The following is a 25,759-nucleotide window of genomic DNA, read 5'->3' as shown; positions in this document are numbered from 1 at the left end:
TCTACTAGCAATTTTTTTTTGTTGAGTCCAAAATTCAATTAATTAGCCAATACATTCTTCATGCGTTTGAAACTTCTGCTAATCCATTGTATCTGGTCATATTTTTGTTGCAAAGCTTCATGTTTATTTTCATCCTTGCCCTTGAATAAAGAGTCAGAGATTTGAAGTGCATATTTACCAAAAGCAAATATTCTAGTATCGAGAAAATTAAAAGAAAATACTATGAGCGTATGTAGCCACCATATACATGAATAATATATTGCACTCTTTAATTTCTATTTTATTACCCCAACATATTTTTCAAACTACATACGTGACAAACAAAATTAGTCTTAAAATTTAATAAGAAATTTGTTATAATTGATATAAGTCACGTGTCGACTGACTTGTACCTTAAATTGCAGCAGCCACCATTTGAAAAAAATCTTCTTTTTGGAACAAATCCAACTATCCAAGTAATTGTCATTTCTTCTTTTCTTGACCTCACTAAACGTTATCCATAGTACACAGTTAAATCCAATATCTAAATTTAAGGTATTGCTTTGGCCATTTTCTCAATCTCTACTACTACATTCCTAGATTCAGAATGAAAAATTATAAGCAATTGATCACACTGTAATTTAACAGGTTATCTCCACACTTTGACATACTTCTTTTTATAATCAAGAAATTGTCGAGGATCTTTTCTTTATGACAACACATCTTTTCGAGAGACCCCTAACGATCATTTCTTTAAGACACCGCGACAAGATTTGAATTTGTAATGTGCGCCTAATCCACATCCACGCCACGGCTCTTACCATTTGCCACCCACTGCTTTGGTTGGTCTCTTGTTGCTCTTCAAAAGCCGAGAACTAGACCAAAATCGAAGTGAAAGGGCTATGCTTTAGATCTTGATTCAATTCACCTGTCACTGGACAAGAACAATCAAAAGCAACATAGAGGAATATCACATTTAAACCAAGAAAATAACAGAGTGCACATAAAATGATCAAGATACAACATTACTAGTATTGAAGATAATAAGTGGTGTGGCCACCTCAGGACCTTTCCAAAAAGGTTAAGAAAAGGTCAATGTATGAAAGTATCAAAATGTGCATAAAGAAAGACAGAAATTAAGGCGTGATTTACAGTGTAATAGGATTTATCTGCCATCACAAAACGAACAAAGTCCACATTGGCAGAACCAAAATGTCAGTTGCACTTAACACCAGCTTCAGCAGCACGGTGAGGCTTGTTCTTTCGCCTATGACGGAAACCATTATTGGACTTAGCAGATTCATCGGTGCTTGATCTGGTTCCATTACCATTTTCCTCTTTAACTGAATCTTGCTTTTCTTTCACCCGAGTGTTTCGCCTCCTCTTCTTCCCATTTTCCGTTGCAGAACCTTTTATCTCCAAGTTCTGAATTCCAAGTTTTTCATTCTCGGAATCTTCCTCTTCAATCATTTCAGCTGCTTCTTCATCAATGTCATCTTTGAGTGATTTTTGTGGCCTTCCTCTCCTCTTCTGTGTAGGGATTTTTTCTTCTTCTTCACTTCCTGGATCATCATGGTCAATTGCAGTCAATTTCTTACCCTTTCCTCTACCTCGACCCATTGCCTTGAAGACCCCGAGTTTAACCAAATATCAGCAGAAACACCTGCTAAATAAAAACATTTGGGAGACATGAATCAATGTTTTCCAATGGAAGAATAAAAAAGAAACTACACAGAAGGATGTTCAGGTCATTTATAAAAAAGTGCACACAACACTTGAGAATCATGGACACGGCAACGATCAAGCATATACAATATCTCATTTTACTTTTTGTTTTTTTCAGGGATTACATGCATGGGAATGGGAGGTGAGAAGTGGTGTCGAAAAAGAAGGCAAAGCTACTACTGTGGGGAAAAAGAAAAAAAAAAAAAAACACATGGCTTTTCTTTTCGTAGCTAGATAAAGTACATTATGTGTCTAGGTGAGGAGATGTACAACCCAGATAACATAAATTAAGTGACAATGCAAGGAAGTCAAGACCTCCATTCCCAGGTAACTGCAAATCCGCAAGGCTCTTACTTGTTGCATAAATTTAAGAAACTATGATAAGCAAATCTAAAGGTCATAACATTGTGTAGAAATCAACTCAGCTCTACTGTACATTCTAAGTTACAGATACATGTCTACGAACAGACGGGTTCACATGGCAACTAGAGAATTGCTTGATCGGGTGAAAGGAGGAAGGGTTGCACGAGTGGAAGTAAAAGGGGAATGTACAGATCATTACCCTCGTTTGTAAGGAAGTGAAAGACGAGTAGTAGTAGTCCTTCAATTCAGATTTTTCGTCGATGGAGAGGAGGAAGTACAACAGTTTTACTTCCATTTAAATTGTACTCAGCAACTGGACGCAAGTATTTTATGGTAGGTAAATGGATGCAACTATTAGAACATCACCTAGAGAAAGTACTTCAACCTAATTCTCTTCAACCTCCCATTCTCTCGAGGAAATAGTATAAATAAATGTGAAAACTGCGACTACTATTATCACAACCCTTGTGTTCACATCCCAGTATAGCATTATATTGAACAAAGAAGCTGCCAAAGTTGTTTGACAAACTTTTTTATCAGTGTAAAATGAATCAAATCTCTTGGGGTAACGAGACTAGTTGGTCAAGAATGAGAAAGATGTGAAATAATTCAGATCCCAAAGCATATACTAGGACAAGGTTGAAAGAAAACTAATAAACGGCTAGCCTGTTGAGTTGGCTTTCGCAGCAGAAGTATTTAGAACCCTAATCAGTCTTTAAGAGCCCTAATCAGTTTGATGTGGCTCCAACCAAAATTAGTAAAGCAAACTGAAATAAGCTGCTCTATTCTATATCAGCTTATCCCACAGCTTCTACAGTACACTGTACAGCTAGTTCTAAGGATATGATTGCAACATCGCATCCACGAAAAGAAAGAACGGAAAAAAATACAAATAAAACTAACAATCAGTACTAGATTATTGAGTAGTGGACTTCACAGAGTCAATCAGTCAACTAAACCTCAATCCCGAAGAATGGACTTCATAGAGTAATATCATAAAAAAAGGTGACCACATTAAAAGGCCACTTCGAGGTGAAGGAGCACCATAAAAGGAATAAATTCAAGTAAGACTGCACCAATCCCACTCGTTTTTTAAAACAACAGTTCTCTGTTTTATTTGGGCATGGACACAGAATTCGCAGATATGCACTCCCTCAAAGCAGGTCAAAGCTACTATCATATCAGCAAAATTTCCAACTTGTGATGGGTAAAGCCACAGAGCAGAGAACTCAGATCATTTAGCTGAGTGCAAAAGTATATTATATCATGGAACCACATTCCTGATTCGCGGAAGATAGGTTCTTCGAAAAAGGATGTGAGACCTTGAATAATCATTTTCAACATATTGCAAACAGAAAAGCGTGTATATCTGGAGCTGGGTTTACCCTGTGCGCACCCGAAGGGTAGCGGCTGCGGGTTCCCATGTCATCAGAAAAAAAGAAAAAAAAGCGTGTATATCTTATATGTTCTTACCATTATCTAATGGTTTAAAAGCAAATGTTGCTTCACATTCCTAGATCTATTTCTGCATATCAGCCTATCATCTACAACCAACTGGAACCAGGCACCTTATTGAATCCCTTGTCCTTCATCACGTTCCTCACATTCTCAACATTCTCCCACTCTCCCTCAGCAGCATAAATGTTTGAAAGGGCTACAAGACTTACAGGCTTCTTCAGATCCATCTGCAATATATCCTTAGCCATCTTTTCAGCAAGATCTCTCCTGGCATAGACCTTACAACCACTGAAGAAAGCCCCGATAATTGAATCTGTAACTTCTATCGTCATATCTTTGATTATATCGTAAGCCACCTCCAGCCTCCCGACACGACACAAAAGATCAATAACACAAGCATAATGCTCTTTCCTTGCTCTAATGCCATAAGACTCCTCCATGGACCAAAAGATCTTCAAACCTTTCTCAACTAAACCACCATGACTACATGCAGAAAGAAGAGAAGTTAAGGTTACTTCATTTGGCAGCACTCCTTCATACTGCATGTTCTCAAAAAGTTTGATTGCATGTTCTACTCTGCCATGCTTTCCATAACATCCTATCATAGCATTCCATGATGCAACATTCTTGAAAGGAACAGAAGTGAAAACATTCCAAGCGTCTTCCATGCTACCACATCTACTGTACATGTCAATGAGAGCACTAGCAACAAAGACATTAGCAAAAAGCTCTAATCTATATACTAAGCCATGAATTTCTTTCCCCGTACATGCAGAGTCAGTCAACCCACACACAGGAAGAAGCCCAGTGAGAGTGACTTCATTAGGCTTAACTCCAGCATCCAACATGTCCTGCAATAATGCTAATGCTTCAGTTGATCTTTGGCTCTGAACATACCCTGAAATCATTGCATTCCAAGTAACCAAATCTGGAGTCAACCCCTCTTTACTCATTTTAGTGAATAACATGAAAGCTGTGTCACAATCTCCTTTCCTAGCATATCCAGCGATCATTACGTTCCATGTAAAATCATTAGGCCTTATGCCTTCTAACCTCATCTTTTCAAACAAAATAAAGGATTCTTCAATTTTTCCCATGTTAGCATATGAATATATCATGGATGTCCAGGATACAATATCTCCCTCAACCATATCATTAAAAACTAAACGAGCATATTCTGTGTTGCCACATTTACCATACATGTCAATCAAGGCATTGGCGACCAATAACTCTGACTCAAATCCCATTCTATATATCATACTGTGCACTTCTTTTCCTTTTTTCAGATCCATTAGACCAACACACGCTTTCAACACAATAGCACACGTGTACTTGTTCGGAATTGTTCTTGATTGTTGAAGAAGAGAGAAGTAGCCAATTGATTTCTCATTGTAGCCAAGGAATGCTAAAGCTGAAATCATCCAATTAAACGCAAAAACATTCGCGTTTGTGGTTCTTTTGAACACAAGCTCAGCAGAACCTAGATCCCCGCAACTTGCATAGGCACCAATGAGCTTCGAATTCAGGGAAAAAACATTCCTGTCAGTGTGTGATGTTAACATCAATGCATGAATTTGCTTGCACGGTTGCAGCAACTTCGCTTTCAAACATTTTTGTAATAATAAACCAAATCTGCTTACAGACAGGTCGATTGGGGATAAGAGGCACAAATTCATGTCCAAAGGTTAAGTCCCAAATGGAAACACTCACATGTTGTGTTGATTTTCAATATTCTACAGACTGACCAAAATACTGACTGGAATCTGCAATTGTAAGACTGTAAGATAACAAAGTCAAATATGATAGTACCCAATTCAAAGCTCAAAAGCACAACTTTTTAACATCAATCTTGTATATACAACTAGGGCTGGCAAAATGGTTAGATAAAAGTAACCATCCAATCCGACCCATTAAATATGGGTTGGATAACTGACCATCTCAATATGGATATCCAGATGTATATCATATCCATATTATCAATACTCATTTGTCTGCTTATTATTTTTCATGAGTTCTTGCTTTCTCAGAGTCTAAGCTTATTTTGACTTTTAGCTTCTTTTTTTTTTTTTTTTTTTTTGATAAGGTATTGGCTTTTAGCTTTTGTTCGCACCTGACTATTCCTGAAATGATGGATAAAATGGATATCCATATTATCCATCCGTTAACCAATTTTATCGTGCTAAATATGGGCGGGTCAATTATTTTGTCTGTTTTTGTTTAATCCATTTTTGACCCGCCCATATCCGATCCGACCAGCCCTTTGACACTCCTATATACAACCATGAACAGAAGAAGATCAAATTCCCATTCCTAAGCACAAAAAGACGTAAAAAACAATTCCAAAAAAGGTTTTTTCATCATCCTGCGAACGTCATTAGTCCTACTAATTCAAGATCTAAACTTGTTGCAGACAAAACTACAAAAGCCTTAATTCCTACATCTGGTACATATATTCTCCATTTGTTAAACTGAAAACTCACTGAAATATGTAAACTGCTACTTAACAACCCTATAGCTCCATCAGAAGCGAAATCAAGAAGGCTAGACACCCTTTATACTCTATTTGAAGGATTTGAGTGAAAATAATCACTTTAGAGATCTCATTAACATCATGCAAATCCAAACTAACAAAAGGGAAATTAGATCCAAAAGATTAAAGCAGAAATCAAATCACAAGCAACCATCAAAATCAACATAACCAATTAACTTATCCATGGAAAACTCACCAAATGACTTACTGAACTAAATCAGTCAAACCATGAGATAAAAATCCAAGAAAACAACGACCCAGATTTGTTATCCTCGTATAGATACCTTCTATCAGCTAAAATTAGCAAAAAAAATAATTAATATATTTTCAAGAACAGATCCAGAATAGGTTGCAACCCAAATACATACAGAACATAGAAAAAGTTAAGGCAAAAAGGTTCCCCCTTTAAGAAGGAAACGAAGAAAGAGAGAGCTAAGAAGAGAGGAGAGGATATTAGCTCAACGGTTGTGTGAGTATAAACTTAGCTAAAGAAAGAGTATGCTACTCAACTACTACCAATCTCTGGATCTGCTTACCCACTTAAAATGGGGAAAACAACAAACTAATAAGGGTGTATTTGTAAACTCAACAAAATCTAGTAATTACAACTATTGTATAGCATGCCAAAAATAGAGAGCTAAGGTAAGCCCGTCAACCGGTCCGGTTTCACCGGTTCAAACCGGTAACCGGATCGGTAAAATCGGAACCGGAACTTTTAATGAAATTGATGACGATGATGATTATGAAACACAAGCCCCCGAAAATCCCATAGAAGATACATGTCCTGCATAATCACATACACAAGACAAAAAACTTTTAACTCGAAAATGAATCTAAAATTTGGAAATTTATGACTAAGGATAGGAAAGCCAAACAGCTAAATGTAGCTTATGTGGACAAGTATTTCTTTTAGGCAAGGAACTAGTAAAGATGGTGGAGCAGATACACTAAATAATCATATGAGACTTAAACATATGGATGTTTGGGGAAGCAAACGGGTTCAAATGTGGGGTATTCAAATGAAGATAGACCCACGAACCGGTAGAAATTTTAAGTATGACAAGAAAAAAGAGCGTGTAGAAATAGCTAAAATGGTAGCTTATGATTGTTTATCATTTTCCTTTCCTTCGGGTTTGGGGTTTATTCTTACATTCAATGTTGTTATAATCCGTTATTTGAGGGTATTCCTAGAAGTACTTGTAGAGCGGATGTTATAGATTTGTATAAAAAATATAGATTTTATTTGCGCCATGTATTTAATTCTTTAAATTGTAATGTTTCTCTTACCGCTAATTTAGGTCTTAGTCTTAACAAATTAGATTTTTTTGCTATTACATGCCATTGGGTTGATGACAATTGGATTATGCAAAAAAGAATTATAGCTTTTTTATATGATGAAGGAAAAGGTCGTCACGATGGAAAAAATTTAGCGGATTCAATGTCTACTATTATGAGATTTTTTAATATTTATAGAAAAATACTTTGTATTGCTTTAGATAATGCTTCTAATAATACAAAGGCGATTGGTCTTTTAAAAAGAGAATTAAACCCTCCGCTAAAAAATATTTTTCATGTGAGATGTAGTTGTCACATTTTAAATTTAATTGTTAAAGATGGTCTTGTTGTTTTGACGATTCTATTCAAAAAATTAGAGATGCGGTTGCGTTTCTTTTTTGTAATGCTAATAGGGGAAGGTTTAGAGATTTTAAGAATGCTTGTGTGGAAAATAACCTTAGACCTAGGAAAATTCAAGTAGAAATTGAGATTAGGTGGAACTACACTTACATTATGCTACAACAAGCATATGAGTATAGGACTCCCATATAACAAGTTCACAATAAATATAATTTTAATAGTGATGATTGGTTAAATTTTACGCATTGGGAAGATGTTAAAGAATGTATTGAACTCTTAGAAAAATTTTATAATGAGCTTTTTCTAGACAATTCTATCCCGATAACGGAATTTTAACTGTACTTAGTGGAAATAGCTAGAGTTTTACAAGAGTATAAATATAAACCCGGTTATCAAGCGGCTATTTTTGAAATGATAATCAAATTTAAGAAGTATTTTTTTCTCATCCCAACTTTATTTATATTGGATTTTCTGTTAAATCCTTATTTAAAAGTGTCTTATACTAAAGCATTGGTTGGTCAAATTTATACATTTTTAGAAATTGAAGCGGGAGTTCAACCATCTTTAGCTGAAGCCGAATTCGCTATTGATGATGAGTTTAGAAAAGTTTTAACTTATTATTCTAATTTGGAAGAACGTGCTACACCCGTTGCTCCATACCCTACTACTTCTCAAAGTAGCAAAAAGGGCTTGTCGGATTTATCGCATTTAAAAGTTTTACATTCACAGCCAACTCCTTCTTCTAGTGCAAACTTTGATGAATATAACTTTTATTTGATGCGACCAAATGTGGATATCAAGCTGGATGAATTGGACGTCTTAGCATGGTGGAAGGAGTACAAGGCAAGTCATCAGATACTCTCGAGAATGGCTCGAGATATCCTTACCGTTCAAGTATCAACGAGGCTTCGGAGAGCGCGTTTAGCCAAGGAAGACAACAGTGGAGACCATAGACACTCGTTATCCGAGCTTTAGCTTGCAAGTACTAGTGTGCATTCGCGATTGGATTAGATCGGAGCGACGCAACCAAAACTTAGAAGCGGAGGAAGGCGAAGAGAAAGAAATTGAAGATTTGATAGCAAGTGGACCGGACCAAATGGAAGACTTTGAAGATATCTCCATGACCGAATATGATATGGGGGAAATTAACGAAATGATTCACAATTGGTGATTTTATTATTCTACTATTTCTTTACAACTCATATATTATTTGCAAGTTAAAAAAAAAACAACAACTTACAAATAAATGTTATCCAAGAATGAATAAAATATATGGCTCATTGAGCTTTCTTCTATTTACTTGTATTCATAATTTTATTTATATTAAGTTAGGAATATACCTAAAATATACTAAGAATATACTTATAATATACATCTACTTAAATTAAAAACTAGAAAGTTATATACTTGAAAAATAACTAAAATATACTAAGAATATACTTATAATATAAATATACTTATAACTTATATATATATATATATATATATATATATATATATATATATATATATATATATATGTTTAAGTTATACATTATATTATATATTATAAATTTATAAGTATATACATATATATATATATGTATATGTATATATATATATATATATATATACGTATATACGAATTTATAAACTTAGAAAAATAATTAAGCTATATAATATATATATATATGTAGTTATATATATATATATATATATATATATATATATATATATATATATATATATATACATATACATATATATATATACGTATATACGAATTTATAAACTTAGAAAAATATTAAGCTATAAATATAAGTTATAATATATAAGTTATAAGTATATATATATATATATATATATATAATATATAATATAAGTTATATAACCTATATATATTATATATATATATATAATATACGTATATACGAATCTTACTATATTTTAGGTATATATATATATATATATATATATAATATAAGGCTATATATCATATATACTAATATATATATATATATATATATATATATATATATATATATATATATATATATAAAAGTATATGTGTGTGTGTGTGTGTGTGTGTGTGTGTGTGTGTGTTGTATTGCTGACTTGCTGTTAGCCTGTTAGTCAGTAAATATTTAAACTTTATTTATAAACTTATATAACATATGTAAATATACCTACAATATACTAATAAATACTATAATATATATATACTATACAAAAAATAAAAAAAAAAGGGTTTTGGATTTGTTTGAAACCTAGGCCGGTTCAGTTTGGATTTGAAACAGAAGGCAAACCTATGGCCGCCCGATTTTTAACCGGAAACCGGACGGTTCCGTAACCAGTTACCGGTCCGATTCCGGTTCGAACCGGTTGACGGGCTTAAGCTAAGGTGGTTAAGACCTATACTAGTACTAGACAAGTATAATTACATAACTAGGGGATGATACGAACACGTGGCGTCGAGAATTAGGATAAAAGGGCAGTGGATAATAAGGCGCCCTTAATTTCCGTTTCTAGAGTTTTGGCATTATTCTTGTATTTTTGTCTTCTACGAGTAAGTGCTTTCGAAACGTCTCTCTCTACCTATGTTTCTACTTGTTATTGTTTTCGTTTTTGAGATTCAAACTATGTAAACTTTCATTAACATTTTAGAACGTGTGTTTTCTACCATATTGAGATGAGAATAATTTTAATTTGTTGTATTTCTTTTTCATAGTTTTTGAATAGCTAAATTTAAATTTTTAAATAATTGAGTTTATCAAATCAATTTAGCTACAAAAATTAGTTAAATTGACTCTCGATAAGCGAAAGGTGTCACCCTACTTTTTTATTACTCGTCCTTCTTTGTGTAAAAATACTTTTGATTTGTACTTTTTTTAACTAGCTTTAAAGACATTTAAGTCATTTTAACAAAAAAAAAAAAAAAAAAAAAATTATCATCTCTTTCCGTTAAGACACACCTAGTGGACAATTAACTTGCAAATTTTTTTTTCTTTGTTATAGTTTTTTAATAGTTAATATTCACTCTCATTTTGCTTTTAAAATCATATTACCCTTCTCTATAAGACAAGGAAATCTTGGCACTTCTAAAGATCTGCGTTAATCACTATTATTATTATTATTATTATTATTATTATTCAATTGTATTACTGTTTTTGTTTCTTTTTCTTGAGTTATCTTTCTTGTTTCGTTGTCAATATTTCTCTTTTCTATTGTATTTTCACTATAGCTTTACTTTTGTATTTCACAAATGTATTTTTGAAAACGCTGCTCTTGAGCCTAGAGTCAATCAGAAACAACATCGCTACCTCACACAAGATAAGGGGTAAGGCCTGCAACCCCACACTTCTCTCCATTGTATTTTAACTATAGCTTTACTCTTGTATTTCGCAAACGTGTTTTTGAAAACACTGCTCTTGAGCTTAGAGTCAATCAGAAACAGCCTCGCTACCTCACACAAGATAGGGGTAAGGTCTACAATCCCGCCCTTTTCAGACCCCACTTGTGAGATCACACTAGGTGTGTGATCGTTGTTGTCGTCGTATCTGTCACTTGTACTCCCTCTCTCTCTAATGGTGTGCGCTAGAGGGTGTTAATTTGTACCAATTGGTACTGTGTAAATATTGTAATCCTTCTACCTTGTGAGTTGTGACAAACCAAAAAATTAAACAGAAAACCTATCTTTGAGTGTGACTTGATTTTCTTGTCAAAATTATTGATTTAGCTCTTGATCTTGAACTGTATATGTATGAACTGAGTGGAACATACACTTTAACCAAAACCAATATCCAACATAACACCAAGAATTAGCATTTTTCCTCTAGCTACCAATTCCGACTATACTCATGAAGACAATTAGAAGCAACTCAAAAGAGAGGCTTCTTAGACCAATATTTTCTGGCATGTGATTCAAAGGAAATGTTCAGTATGTTGACCTAAGTTTACCATTTCTAACAACGTAAAAGACAAACAAACTATCACAACAATAGAATACATTCTATAGGGAAAAATCTTCGAGGTTCTAAGATTTTGCACGGCACACTTTAAGCTAGCACTAAGCTTAGCAATTGCTGCCCGGTTAGAAAGGCAATATTTTCCACCTCTGTTAATAGAAGGATGGTACGTTGAAATGGCCATCTGAGGTAGACAAGCCCTTCTGGTATATAAGAAGCAGCTGTGATTGAACAAGCTCACCAATATTATCAACTTAAAAGCTAGTTAGATCCTTGTTTAGCACATTCTTCAGCTCGTGTTAGTGCATCAGTTATAACATCTATTGTCCAATCCTTGACATCTTCCTGCATATAAGCAATCAAACAAAGCAGCATAGTCATTCAACATTTTGTCACGCAGCTGAACCAGGAAGAATATTGAGGGACATAATTAGAGGTGTCCGAAGAAGACCAGAATAAATGGTAATTACCACTTTATAAGGTAACATAAGACGCTAAGACAAGGATGCTCTTGCATGATCTCAAGAACAAGTTTCCAAATAAAATAACTAAAAGAACTGCACTGGTCCTAACCCAACAGAATCCTGACGCCAAACCAAAGTAGACAAGTTCAATGAACATGTTATAGTCCCATTTTCTATAGGCTTTTCCTCATGAAGAAGTTCAGCTGGAAAATGAAGGAATCGTTAGTTTATGTTTCTAGACTTCCACTATTTGGATAGACAATTTTTTTCAAACTACATTTGTAATATTTCATCAGGCGTATATAGCTAAGAGTTCTGCATTGGCCCTCATAACTTAATATGGCCTTTATAGCTTGTTAACTTAATTCATCATTTTCGCTATTTCTGGCCTATTCGTAGAAAGGAGAGATGGTTGGCATCTCCCCCGACAGGGACGGGAACAGCCTTCGGGCTTTACCTGTTACCACACATCCGGTTAAGGCTCTCCACTTCGGTGGATCTTACCCCAATTTTTTCTTCATCAAAAAAAAAAAAAAAAAAAAAATTTAAGAAGAGCTGGATTTTTACCATTCCAATCACATTGTATGTGAGAGTTGGAGATCAATTCATATAGGAGAAAAAACTCAAGGCAACAGAAAATTTTGGACTAGAATGATGAAAGAAAAGAGGTTTGGGAAAGAAAATCGAACCCAATAGAAAGTGAAAGAGAAGATGAAGCTCTGGCAAAGATGATGGATGGCACGTCAGATACAAACGCATGGCTTTCAGCACTGAGGTGGGTTTTGGGGTTGGGGTTGCTGACGACTGGGAAGCCTTTCTAGGAGGGAGGTCTGGCACTCTCCTGTCAATAAACAAGATTTGCAACTTCCTTTCTTCCTCCTCTTAAACTTTTTCTTTTTGGGAACAAAAGAGGGAGGAACTTTTTCACAGTGGGACCCAAACCCTTGGCTCCGACATCGTGTAAAGAAAAGGAGAATGAATTGCTTAATTCCTCAAGCATGTTGAGGTTTAAATAGCATTTACAAGTAGAACAGAAAAGGAAAAAAAATTTTTTTTTTTTTTTTTTGGATGACATGGGAACCTGCAGCCGCTGGCCCGCTACCCTCCGGGTGCGCACAGGGTAAACCCAGCTCCTATGCAAAGCTCGCAAACCACACAGAAGAAATAACCCGCACTAGGCAAGCCCCGTGCGGCGAGCTCGACCCAGAAGGCAAATCCCCTGTTGTCGTAGGCAGGGGGTAAAGGAAAAGAAACTATTTCTTATTCCTAGTTACACAATTTCAGGGACTCCAAACTTTTCCCATATTTACAAGCTTGCTATGTTTAGATTTTTCATAATACTGACATTCTTAACTGGAAAGAAGGAAAATGGAAGAAATTTAGTGCATCCAAATGGACAAGGCAAGTTCAAATTAAAAAGAAAACTCGGAACAAAGTTTCCTCCTGTCGGTCCATGAAAATGAAAACACAAAAATCCACAAGGAATGCAGTTCTTTCATTTTCCAAGGACATGGGGATGTCAAATACCACGAATTCCAATTTCGAGTATATTTAAACTTGACTTGAGCATTGTCCATATCACTGCCACATGTTTTGGTAGAGTTTTTAAAGGTAAATTATTTGATGTCATGTGAATGAGGATTCATATAGTTCAGTGGTGAATCCAAGATTTTCACTCAAGGGGTTCGGAAAAAACAACAAAAGCTAAATATAAAAAATAATGTTGTCCCTGAGAATCAAACCTAGGGTGCTAGAGATAATTTTGAACACCCTAGAACACTTGACCTAACCTTTTGCATTTGTTTAGGGTATTCAAAAATTAATATATGTACATAAAAACAGAAAATCTACCCTATATATACACTGTAATTTTTTGCCGAGGGTGTTCAGCGCCCCTGATATAGTTGATGCTAACTTGCTTGAGTTTGAGGTATTGTTGTTGTTGGTGGTGGTATTAGAATCAGACTCATCAGGCATTTCTCAATGTCGGGTCCCATGTTATGTTATCCATGCTCATGTTGTCCAAGCCTCCAGTTGTCTAAGCCTGGATGGGGCGGGAGATGGGGAATTTAGGGTGTCTCACATTGGTTTAGTAAACATGTTTTGCCTCCTTATATGGTTTTAGACATTCTCAACTCATGAGCTGGCTTTTGAGATTGAGTTACACCCAAGGTTCATTTTCTTAACACATCAAATGATTTGATTTTTAAATAAATAATAGGTTATTCTAATAGATTGACCCATAGTGATTTGAGATTGAGGTGTAGGTTGGTTGATTGACTGATTGAGGTTGTTCTGGTGAACCAATATCAAATTAACAGAAGTTTGACCTCCCAAGTTTCATAAAAAGCTATGCACATCAATTTCCATCTTCATTATTAAGGAGTACCAGAAGAAAACAAAAGGTACAAGCAGTCAAAGCTAAGCTAGCAAACAGTTAATAAAGTTACCACACACAATGCCTCTCATGCAACACCTGCAATTCGCACCATTATTCACCCTTTATAGTTTTCTTCTTCGCACTGCAATCCACTATGAATTCTGCTTGGGATGAAATAGATATATTAAGTGCTGGTGTGAGTTAGGGGTGTGTGGCTGTGTGCCCGCAGGGTGAGATGGGAGGAAGATGTTGATTGGCTTGAAAGTGGTTTGCTGCAGATTTACAAGGGCAGAAAAAGGCTTTGCAATCCAGTATTACTATTCTTTATACCAAAACTATCCTCATACAGCAACTACGCCTCAGTCACAAACAATTTGGGGGCGGTGATATGAATCCTCACTAACAACCAAAACTATCCTTAATACTTCTAGAAAATTTATATTGAAACCAAATTAAAGGTGTAGATAATATACCACATAAAAGGGCCAAAAAGTTGTAGTTTTAGCTTAGTGCTAGAGAGACACCTGCCTAAACTGACTCCTATTATAATGGATATGATAGTTTGGCGAACCATATTAACAAGTAAATTCAAGATATACCACATTAGTATATGCACAAAATCCAACCGGACTGCCACATATCAAATTCAGCTATGTTTTTTAGAGTTCTTCAAACCTATGAAAAACAACTCAACAATGAAAAACACCTTAGAAGAGGCAACATCCAAATACCAACACTTCCCAGTTCCCATGGAGACCTAAATTAATAAGGCTATGAATAGGCTTAACAATAAATAAATAAAAATAAGCCTATGAAGAGGTTTCTAAACTATAGGAAGACTAAAGGATTTATTTGAAATTTATCTGGATACCTTAGATCTATCTATGCAAAAGACCTTATTGTAACTCTATTACAATTAGCAAGAGACCTTACAAAAGCACTAACACAGTTTCAGATTTTGACCTTGTCATAAATACCAATGTAAGTACAAATTCATAACAACAGTGACAAAGAGCTTCACCACTAAATTCACTGATAAATGCAAACAACAAGGGCAACAGAAAGGCATAATTGGGTTACGAGAAACGAGGATAATGTGTAGATGGGTTGGGGTTAAATAAAGCTAATCCCTCTTCAGACAGGCACGAGGAAGCATCTGGAGGAAGCAGGTCCACAACAAAAGAAGGATTTGGTGCAGGCATGAATCAAATGAAAATGTTTTATCAATGACAACAATGATAAGTCAAAAGTAAGGTGTTTGCGGAAGGAGATGGAGGAGAAGTACTGATAGGATCCCGAAAGGTAGTGCAACTAACAAATGAAAGGTATACAACTAATGGGAATATGTGTGTGTGTTTTTGTGTTTTTTTTTTTTTTTGGGGGGGGGGGGGGTGGTTGAAGACATTATAAGTAAATAAAAGTGTATTTTTCTCTAAAAGTTCAAGCTTTTAGATAAGTTTGGTCACACCCTTTAACAATTAAGAGAGGCGTGACCAAAAAGTCCCAAGTCAATACCCAAGATCCACAAGTGAAGGACCAAGAGATGAAGTTAGCATGATTACCTAGTGGTCTAATAAAAGCTACGTGAGGACTACTTAAGTGGGTGTACTGGAAAGAGTAACCATGATCATAAAAGTAAACCACCCGATCGCCTGAATCACCAGATTTCATTTTCTTGAAACAACAACTTAGATAATAGGTCGGTAACTAATGAAAAGAAAAAAGAAATGGATCAAATTTGTTGTAAAATACCCAAAAAGTCATGGGAAAAGATTAGTTCTGACTGCCAGAAGATCGTCACTGTAGTTGCAGGAATAGCGGACAAAACACTCGTGCTGCTGGAATAATTGCTGAAGAAAAAATGCAGGTACTGCAGGAAAGGTCACCAAAAAGGCGCGTGGTGTTGCCGGAAAGGTTACTGGAAAGATGCACGGCACCACCAAAAAAGCCACTGCAAAGATGTGCGGTGTTGCTGAAAAGGTTTCTAGAAAGATGCTCAATGCTACATAACGATCACCAGGAGTAGGCAGGGTGCCATCAGAACAATAACTGATATTACTATATTAGGCACATTACCACAAAACAGGCACGGGAAATAAGAGTGATGCCAGTTGGAACGAAGGCTATTTATCGTAAAAGATTCTCATAGCATGTGAGAAACTAAGAGGAGACGAAAGATGCATAAATTACTTCACGATAAAAATTAGAATACACACTTATTTAGGTGAATATGATATCCTGCTAGAGATCACATTCTCACTAGTAGACTGACACACTTGTTCCCTATAGGAAGCTTTCTGACACACTTAGTTTGTTCCCTAGAATATTAGCAGGAAAAGTACTACCACTAGATGAATGAAAACTTAAATAAGTAATGCATTTACCATCTTCAAAGGCTCCCCTGTCCTTAGCCTTGCATTTGGACGAGCTAGTTTAGATTCAAACGGGGTTCTTGGGCGCACATCCTGAACTGATTCCCATTCCTCGCGGGTAAGCATCCTAACTGTCCCTTGACCAGCAGGCGCATTCTTTATTTTTCGCTCGATCATTTCTTGGGACTTCGAGTCATCATACTGCATGCAGACACAACTGAATCTTATAAGCTACTCAGCTAATTTAGATTGTACAAACATACAAGCAAGTTTACTACACCAAAGAATTGAAAATATCTTCATACTTACCGCAAGCCCCACACATCCCTACCTGTAGAGTAAAATTTAAAAAGTACCCATGATGGCGACTTTGAGGTTTGTGAATTCAGTCAGCTAAATTCCATCAAACTCCTAAATATCAACAAGATTCGACTTAAACTAGTTGTAATTAAGGTTCCGTTTCTTTGGTACATTACAGTACTAAAGTAGTTCTCCTGTTAGATCGTAAATATCAATGAAACGATCTCAAGTTATTTCACACATTACTCCAACTATGAAGCAAAATTAAACCTTTCCAAGTATCACTACCCCCGAAGCTTCTCTTCTACTCACTATTACAATCCAACAGAATCACAACCGACAAATGGATATATTAGCGCTTTGTCCATTTTTAGTGTGTGTTTGGTATGGACGACAACACTTTCTGGAAAATGTTTTCCAATTTTCCTATGTTTGGTTGGTCAAATGTTTTGAAAACATTTTCTATGGGAAAATAAAAATGAGGAAAATGACTCCCTAATTGAAGTAGGGAAAACAAGTTCGATAAGTGATATTCCAAGTTCACAGTCTCCTCCCACCCACCGCCCCTAACCCCCACCCCTTGACCATCCCACCTCCGCACCCCATCCCACTCCCATAGTGTTCTGCTAGGTTAAATATAAATGCTCTTGGGATAATAGTTTTGTGCTTACTTATCAAACACTAGAAAATAAGTAAGAAAACCACTTGTTTTCCTAGAAAACATTTTCATGGAAACATTTTCCTTCATACCAAACACACCCTTAATATAATTCCAATTTCAGCCAAATACTAGAATAGGATTTACACAAAACAACAATGGAACCATCCAATTAGAAGAAATAAAAGTGCAATGCTTGAATTAAGACAAACCAGTATAGAAGTACCACACACTAATACATACCATGATAAGGAGCTTTGCGAAAATTGCAGTCCCAACAACAGTGAGTATCATGGGCATAGTAGCAGTATCAAGGAATAGTCTTTGCTTATTATCTAATAATTCTATTTTATCCTTTACCCTACCTTTTTATAATAGCTCTACCCGTACCCGTACCTTACTTTGCTGGTAGGTTTATCCTCCAAATTGTTGATGTGTGGCATTAAATAACTGACATACAACGATACAATCTATCCAAATGCTGTATCCATCAAAACAATATAGTACAATACAATACGATACGTTATGAAACGATATGTAACAATCATCCAAACAAGGTGTAATACACATACCATCATGAGGAGCTTTGCGAAAAGTGCGGTGCCAACTACAGTGAGTATCATGGGCATAGTAGCAGTATCAAGAAATGATCTTGAATCAGGTACCTGTACAAATAACTGATTTTTCCTAGGGTCTTTTCGTTTCTTCTTCTCCTTTAATTCACCTACCTTTTTCTTCAACGTCACACTAGGCCCATCACGGCTAGACAACGTGTGATGTTGTCTACAAAATTCGCCCAATTTTCTTCGAACACACAGCATTGTTTACCAAGAAATTGAATCAATTATCAATTGGATACATTATCATCTGCCACAATTACGTAGATAATGAGGGGTTTAGGGTTTCTGATGAATATGTTAAATCAAATCAACTTACCAAAGACTAATTGAACAGGAAGGGACTGATTTACAAGAGTAACTGGAATAGTGATTGTCATTTTTCCATGGAGAAAATGACAAATATGGTCCCTTATCTTTGGTGGCAGGTCCAAAATAGCCCCTGAGTATCACCTAAGCAGTTTTAGTCTTTTAAGTTTACTAAAAGTGAGCAACTTTTGCTACGCCAGATATTGATCGAACTCCGGTTATTAAAATAAACCGGAACTGCAAAAATGGGAAGTATTTATTGGGAACTCATTCTAGAGTCTAGTGTAACTTTTGAGGTGCAATTTGCGTCATTTTTTGTCTAATTTTTGTGTTATGGTGCAGTTTTTTATGTTGCAGTTTTTGAGATTTTAATGAAATTTTTTTATGCTTATGGTTATTTTTTTCTTTTGCTCAAGATACAGTTAAAATTAACAATCTAAGTTTGGCAAAGTATCTAACAGAGACCAAAAATGCTTTTGGTAAACTAAATGGACAAAAAATGCTCAAGCGATATAGGGGACTAATTTGAACCTTCTACTAAAGATAAGAGATCATTTTTGTCATTTCTCTTTTTTACAGCGGAATTGTACAAATGATTTAGAAAATGACAAAATAGTCCCCCGTATTTTGGAGTAAGTTGAAAATAGTCTCTTAAATATATTTTCAACAACTTTTATTCGAAGTTTGCTAAAATAGCACTTTTATATTTAATGAAATATTTAGCAACCTCTGGCTCTTAGAGTTAACAAAAATTGTAAAAAAAGTTAACTTAGAAGATCACAAAATTTCTTTCAAATCAAGAAACTACAACACTAAAAACTATACCAAATACTGAAATTAAACGAGAAATAATAGCAACTTCATTAAACACTAGAAATAAATAAAATAATAGCATAAACTCCAATCACCTCTATATGTGAGTTCCTGGTAAATCTTCTTTTTTCACAGTTTTTATTAAATTAAATGTCTAGATTATTAAATATTTGACAGAGAAAATTAAAATTGCTCATTTTTGAAAAACTTAATTGGATAAAGGCTACTTAGATATATGTAATGGACCATTTTAGACCTACCTTTGGATATAAAGGACCACTTTCATCATTTTCCAAATGACTTACAAGTCCTATTGAATTTCAAACTTAAGGGGACGATTTTAGGTTTTCTTTTTTCTCTCTAACTAGTGAATAGGGTGCTTATGGTTAAGTTTGGATCGGTTTTTATTTAAAAAATAATCAAACCAATTAAGTCAATTATTCAAATTGTCAAATTAAACCAAATCAAATTATATTGAGTTTTGTCGGATTTTTAAAATACACTGTAGTCCCTATTTGAAACCAAACTCATTTGAAATAGAAAACTAGATATTGCCACAAAAGCTTGCCACACCTTTACTAGTTATTACCTTTCTAAAAATAAAAACTTGCTACATCTTTACTATGCAGACATGGAAACATGCCAAAGTAACTAATAGTACTAGTGACTCACTGCTTTATAGATATAATACTCCTTGCCAGAGTTTGCTATAAACATGGAAATATGCCAAAGCAATTTTTTCAAAAGCATGGGCCAAGAGTATAAAAACATAATATAAATTATAATTTTTCATAAAAAAATTGAAATACACACAAATATATATACAAATATAATTTTTAAAATATGTATATATAAAGTCGGTTTGGTTAGCTAATTTCCTTGTCGCCAAGATCTCATAGCGGCTATGTAGTTTTGTCAATCTTGTATCGGAATTAATTATTGCAGTCTCTTATTATAAAAATAAAAATATAAAGTACTAATAAATTATAGTTCATATTACTTTCTTTTTTCATATAATTAAGTTTCAAAAACACAGAAATTACTTTTAGTTCAAATTTAGAATTATATCTTAACCCCTTAATTACTTTTGCTAATGCCATATACTAAAAAACTTATATCAATCTAATGGATGAACTGATCAAGACAAATTGCAATCCACTTCATTCGCAGTGATTTTAGCATATGCTTGTGAATGTATTACTTCATCCATTAGATTGACATGAAATTCTTTTATTGGAGTATTATTTTGTAGAATGTTTAAATTGTTTTAGTATTCGTAAGTTGCCAATTAAAATCATACATGAACTTTCGAATTAAGTGAATATTCAGATTCTTTCATACATCTAATTTTATATGAATATTATTATTTAATTAAAACACATGTGATTTTATGATAACACATAAATGATGTATTTATTTGTAAAAGGAACAACATGAATGGCCTTGAACTTATCGTGCTAAAATTTCAAATCTCTCTTGTATGACGCTAATATTAATATAGGGATAGTGAAAATCAACTTTAATTAAAAACACTAAAATAACTCTAAAAATCAACCTTAATTAAAAACACTAAAATAACTCTGTCTTTTTTCAGTGATTTTGATCTGCCTATTTTCGTTAACTCCAAGAAGCATGGATCAATTAACACTTCCACTATGGAAAAGCTCAAATATACAGGACTTTATCAGTGAATATGTTAGAAGGTATCGGCTTGAAGCAAACTGATCAACTTTTGTATCTTTCAAATACTTTTGGTGAGTTACAAATCAACAAATAAAAAGAGATTATAAAAGTAATCATGTATGTGTTTATATTTACCGTGATTTTCACAAGACTCTCCTCTCTATCCAAACATAAATATTTTAGTCATCCTCTTACTCTTGCACACCGCCGTAGTTGAAACAATAATCACGGGCTATATTTTGCATTTCTACTTCTTTCCGGTCATCGGAAGACGACTCATTACATTCAAATAGCATCAGCAACCAACTCTTGCTCTTTTTGAAGGAGAGATGCTGCACCTATTTCATCAAACGCTACAAACAGACCTTTGAGCTTCAAAAAGGTAATGGTGGTGGTTTAATTTTCTTAAAGACACCTTTTAATTGAGCAATGAATGTAGATAATTATAGACTTATTGATAGAGTGATATTATTTTTCAGCAAATATTTTTATATAAGAGAAAAATATCAAAAAATTGACGAAAAAGATAAATATCAATGGAGGCCATAGAGAGGTGTCACATCACCTTATCTATGTCTAACTTTATATTATGTATAGATTTGTTCAAGATGTGAACACCTTTTATTGTGTTGACCTTGATATGGCTCTAACGCCTCTAAGCTTTGAATGAAGTCCTTTGTGTTGTATTATATTGCACAAATATATTTAAATGAACACAACATTCGGATATATATTATCTTGTTTTCGATTGTTTCATAAAGTCACCCGCCAAAATTTAACAAATAAACTTACACCGTAATGAAGAAAAAGAAAATTAAATGAGATACAAATAGAGTTTATTATTAAGAAAGTAGGAAAAAAATAGTAAATATGATTATTAATTAACTAAAAAGTAAAATCAAGATGAGGAAAAAACAAGATAACAACGCGATTATAGCAAACCGATCTTTAAATAAATGATTTTTCTATTAGAATGGAATGTGAAACTTATAAAAGGTTCTAACTTCTTTAATTGAAACATGTAATGATCTTGTGTTAACCTTTTATTTCGTGTGAAATACCTTTTGATCTTCAATATAGACATATTATAAAGCTTTGTGATTCAAATGGAGATCATCATTTTATGTAGGAATGGTCGAGGCAAATCTCAAGAACATTTCGTCATTCAATTTAATTTAATAACAATAACAGGAAGGATCCACGACTCACGAGGAGCTTCAATAATTCAAGATATGATTAACCTTATGACTTTCAAACAGTGCTTTAAAAGGTAGTTGCAGGGCTCACCTCGAGGCTCGTCCTGGGGCGAGGCACTGACAAAACGCCCCGGCTCATTTGCGGGGGCTTCTTTTCAATTACGCGCCCGCGCCCGATTATTCGCCCTAAGCACACCTAACGCCCAACGCTGGGCTCGCCTAACAGTTCTTATAGAAATTATATGTTAAATTCCTTAATTAGAATCATTGACCCTTATAATTATATAACAAATGAATGATACTTAATAGTTTTTCATCTATAGAAATAAGAAGATTGGGTGTAACTCAAATAACACTTTTATAATATTGCATGCATTTGAGAACTTTGTGAGTGTGAATATCACTTCATATTTCTTTTAAAAATACATAACTGAATTGTACATTTTTACTTGTCATTGGTCTTTTGTCCTATGCATCAAAATTATCATATTTTATTATTCAGCTATTTGAAAGTAATTTTATTTTTATTTATGAAGAAGTTACGTTTTAATTATAATACCGAGATAAAATGAATAGTATGATAGCAATATTATTTTAAGAAATTGTGGTATCTTCATTGTTTGAAAGTTAAGATGTTATAATTGATTTGCATTTCATAATAGCTTTTATTTCATTATATTGTTTATACTTGTAAAATTATGTTATATATAATTACAAGTTATAAGCGGCGTATAATGGATTGCTTTAATTAGTTTTTTCCTTAGGATCAAGCATTATATATATATATAAATAAATATTTATATTATTTACAATTTTCTTTTATTTTTAATTTAATTTTACCTATTTAAAAGTATTTATTATAATTATATTATTTTATGAAATACAACAACAACAACATAATCATCCCACAACATCGGGCTTAAATATCCATGAAATAAATAAATATTAAAATATCCATGGGGCTTACGCCCTGTGCCTCGAGGCTTACGCATCGACCTAGGATACGTAAAACGCCCGCCTTTTCAAACATTCAAGCAAAAATACTCCTTCCGGATAAAAAAAAGAGTCCACTTAGCCATTTGCACACCCCTTAAGAAAATACTAACTCCTAGACAAAAATAGGTAATTTGACTAAACTACTTCTAATTAAATAGGTATTGAGATTTGATCATATAACACTTAATAGGGGCAAATATGGAAAAATAAGGTTAATTCTTTCTTAATTTGCTAAGTGAACTCGTTTTTTGATCCAAGAAAAAAAGGCTAAGTGGACTCTTTTTTTTATCCGGAGGGAGTAATAATATGGTACTCTTTATGTGACACTTTTTATTTCTCGAGATTCAAATATAAACTTTGACCAATATTTTAAGATGTATCTTTTCACCAAATTGATATGAGAAAAGTTGTAAATTATAGTTTTCAAATATATAAATTTTAATTTTAAAATATTAAATTAATCTAATCTAATTTAATTTTAAAATTTAGTTAAATTAACTCTCAAAAAAGGAAAGTGTCACGTAAATTGAGACGGCGAGTAATAAAGTATAGTAAGGATGTGGACTAAAAGTTTTCTACTCTATTTTCACTAGCAAAATGATTACAGGTGTGAGCCGACGTGGGAAAAAAAAAAAAAAGATGCGTGTGCCGAAGACTAAACGGTGCAGTAATTAATTCCCACAACAGACAATAGATGTGTGTGCCGACCTGCTGATGTCAGGCCACGTGGCCCATCTTATTGCTCTAAATGAATTGGCATCAAATTCCAGGGCTCTCACACGTTACTTCTCAGTTTAATCAAAGGTTATCCTTTTGTTTATTGTTAATTTATTAATTATTAATATTTTATAATGTTTATATATTACTATATTACTATATTATATAAGAGCAAATGTGAGGACTTTTGTAGTCCTCACAATAATTTTTCAATTTTTTAAAAACTTTTTAATTAATTATTTTTATGTCATAATCTTATTTATTTAAGTCAATTTTTTTGTTTTTTTTTTTAAAGAAAAAAACTTTTCAAAAGTTATCGAACCTGCTTCAAATTTTTTTAAAACTTTTTAATTAATTAATTTTAGGTCCTAATCTTATTTATTTAAGTCAATTTTTTTGTTTTTGTTTTTAAAGTTTATACTTTTCAAAAATTTATCGAACTCCTAAATCATTTTTTCACGTTCTTTGATTTTCGATTGGCGCTCGATATCCGCATTTGAGCCAATTAATCCGTATAATTCGCAATGCATCGCGCCTATTCGGGGGGAGCGCTTCCTCCAAAGATTTTTTTCCATATCCATGTTCGAACCCCCCTAATCCCAATTAAGAGAGGAAAGCCTTTCATCGCACAAGTTAAATTATGTATTTGTCTTAAAAGTTCATTAACTATATATAGATTATTTATTTAGAACTAAATAACTTTAAAATTAGGATACATAAGTTATAATGTCAAATTCGGTTCCAAATTTGATTTGAATTAAATAATTTCATCAAAATGGAAGTTAAAATATTAAAGGAGTGGAATGAAAATTTTGCTTTCATATAACTACCCACTGGGGACTACAAAACGGTATATGGTTGTTGTTGTTGTTGTTGTACGCTTATACTAACACAAATTATATTTTTTAGTTAAAATATCTACTTTTATATCTTGGTCTTGACTTTTGAAGAAGACGGCCTCATATAACTAGTTATATAATATAAGAGCAAATGTGAGGACTTTTGTAGTCCTCACAATAATTTCCTAATTTTTTAAAAACTTTTTAATTAACTACTTTTATGTCCTAATCTTATTTATTTAAGTCAATTTTTTTATTTTTTGTTTTTAAAGTCTACTTTTTCAAAAGTTATCGAACTGAAGGGACTTTTGTAGTCCTCACAATAATTTTCAAATTTTTTTAAAACTTTTTAATTAATTACTTTTAGGTCCTAATCTTATTTATTTAAGTCAATTTTTTTATTTTTGTTTTTAAAGTCTACTTTTCAAAAGCTATCGAACCTCCTACCTCATTTTTCACGTTCTTTGATTTTCGATTGGTCTCGATATCCGCATTTTGAATGGATTAATCCAATAATTCGTCCATGAGTAAGTCGCTTTTTATTCGGGAGCGCTTTCTCCAAAGATTTTTTTCCATATCCATGTTCAAACCCCTAATCCCCATTAAGAGAGGAACCATAATCATTCACGTCCATCAGTAAGTTAAATTATGTATTTGTCTTAAAAGTTCATTAACTATGTATAGATTATTTATTTAGAACTAAATAACTTTAGAAAATTAGGATACATAAGTTATAATGTCAAGAATTATGGTTCCAAATTTGATTTGAATTAAATAATTT

General features: G+C 33.6%; 2 protein-coding genes and 1 non-coding gene across 9 annotated transcripts; 1 reads left to right on the top strand and 2 right to left on the bottom strand.

Annotated features, from left to right (window-relative positions):
- Positions 1 to 927: 927 nt before the first annotated feature.
- LOC132036295 (pentatricopeptide repeat-containing protein At5g59600-like) lies at positions 928 to 6,680 on the bottom strand. 6 transcript variants are annotated; one of them, XM_059426601.1, is made up of 4 exons: positions 6,252 to 6,680; positions 5,166 to 5,302; positions 3,541 to 5,039; positions 928 to 1,642 (listed from the first exon to the last, which is right to left on the bottom strand). In XM_059426601.1, the coding sequence occupies exons 2-3, from the start codon at positions 5,199 to 5,201 to the stop codon at positions 3,612 to 3,614; spliced, it is 1,464 nt and encodes a 487-aa protein (XP_059282584.1). In that variant the 5' UTR covers positions 5,202 to 5,302; positions 6,252 to 6,680; the 3' UTR covers positions 928 to 1,642; positions 3,541 to 3,611. The 6 variants fall into 6 exon arrangements, with proteins under 6 accessions (XP_059282584.1, XP_059282585.1, XP_059282586.1 ...); XM_059426602.1 differs by having other exon boundaries at positions 5,166 to 5,288; XM_059426603.1 differs by having other exon boundaries at positions 5,236 to 5,302; positions 6,252 to 6,679.
- Positions 6,681 to 11,468: 4,788 nt separating this feature from the next.
- LOC132036822 (uncharacterized) lies at positions 11,469 to 18,865 on the bottom strand. 2 transcript variants are annotated; one of them, XM_059427210.1, is made up of 3 exons: positions 18,381 to 18,865; positions 16,863 to 17,051; positions 11,469 to 11,979 (listed from the first exon to the last, which is right to left on the bottom strand). In XM_059427210.1, the coding sequence occupies exons 1-3, from the start codon at positions 18,627 to 18,629 to the stop codon at positions 11,896 to 11,898; spliced, it is 522 nt and encodes a 173-aa protein (XP_059283193.1). In that variant the 5' UTR covers positions 18,630 to 18,865; the 3' UTR covers positions 11,469 to 11,895. The 2 variants fall into 2 exon arrangements, with proteins under 2 accessions (XP_059283193.1, XP_059283194.1); XM_059427211.1 differs by lacking the exon at positions 18,381 to 18,865 and adding an exon at positions 18,052 to 18,157.
- Positions 12,488 to 12,613, top strand: LOC132038772 (U6atac minor spliceosomal RNA). The gene has a single exon (XR_009410253.1). It is a non-coding gene; the product is annotated as a U6atac minor spliceosomal RNA (small nuclear RNA).
- Positions 18,866 to 25,759: the final 6,894 nt, after the last annotated feature.

Source organism: Lycium ferocissimum, chromosome 11, assembly GCF_029784015.1.
Source record: "Lycium ferocissimum isolate CSIRO_LF1 chromosome 11, AGI_CSIRO_Lferr_CH_V1, whole genome shotgun sequence".
Taxonomy (NCBI): Eukaryota; Viridiplantae; Streptophyta; class Magnoliopsida; order Solanales; family Solanaceae; genus Lycium; species Lycium ferocissimum.
The sequence above is the reverse complement of the archived record's forward strand: the minus strand, read 5'-3'. Positions and strand labels throughout refer to the sequence as shown.

What these genes read in the sequence shown, in the direction of transcription:
- LOC132036822 (XM_059427210.1), bottom strand. Translation starts at nt 18,629, where the DNA reads ATGCTGTGTGTTCGAAGAAAATTGGGCGAATTTTGTAGACAACATCAC. An exon ending in TCGCAAAGCTCCTCATGATG is followed by an intron (nt 17,052 to 18,380) that starts GTATGTGTATTA and finishes GTCTGCATGCAG; the next exon opens with TATGATGACTCGAAGTCCCA. An exon ending in CAGGGGAGCCTTTGAAGATG is followed by an intron (nt 11,980 to 16,862) that starts GTAAATGCATTA and finishes GCTTATATGCAG; the next exon opens with GAAGATGTCAAGGATTGGAC.
- LOC132036295 (XM_059426600.1), bottom strand. Translation starts at nt 5,201, where the DNA reads ATGAATTTGTGCCTCTTATCCCCAATCGACCTGTCTGTAAGCAGATTT.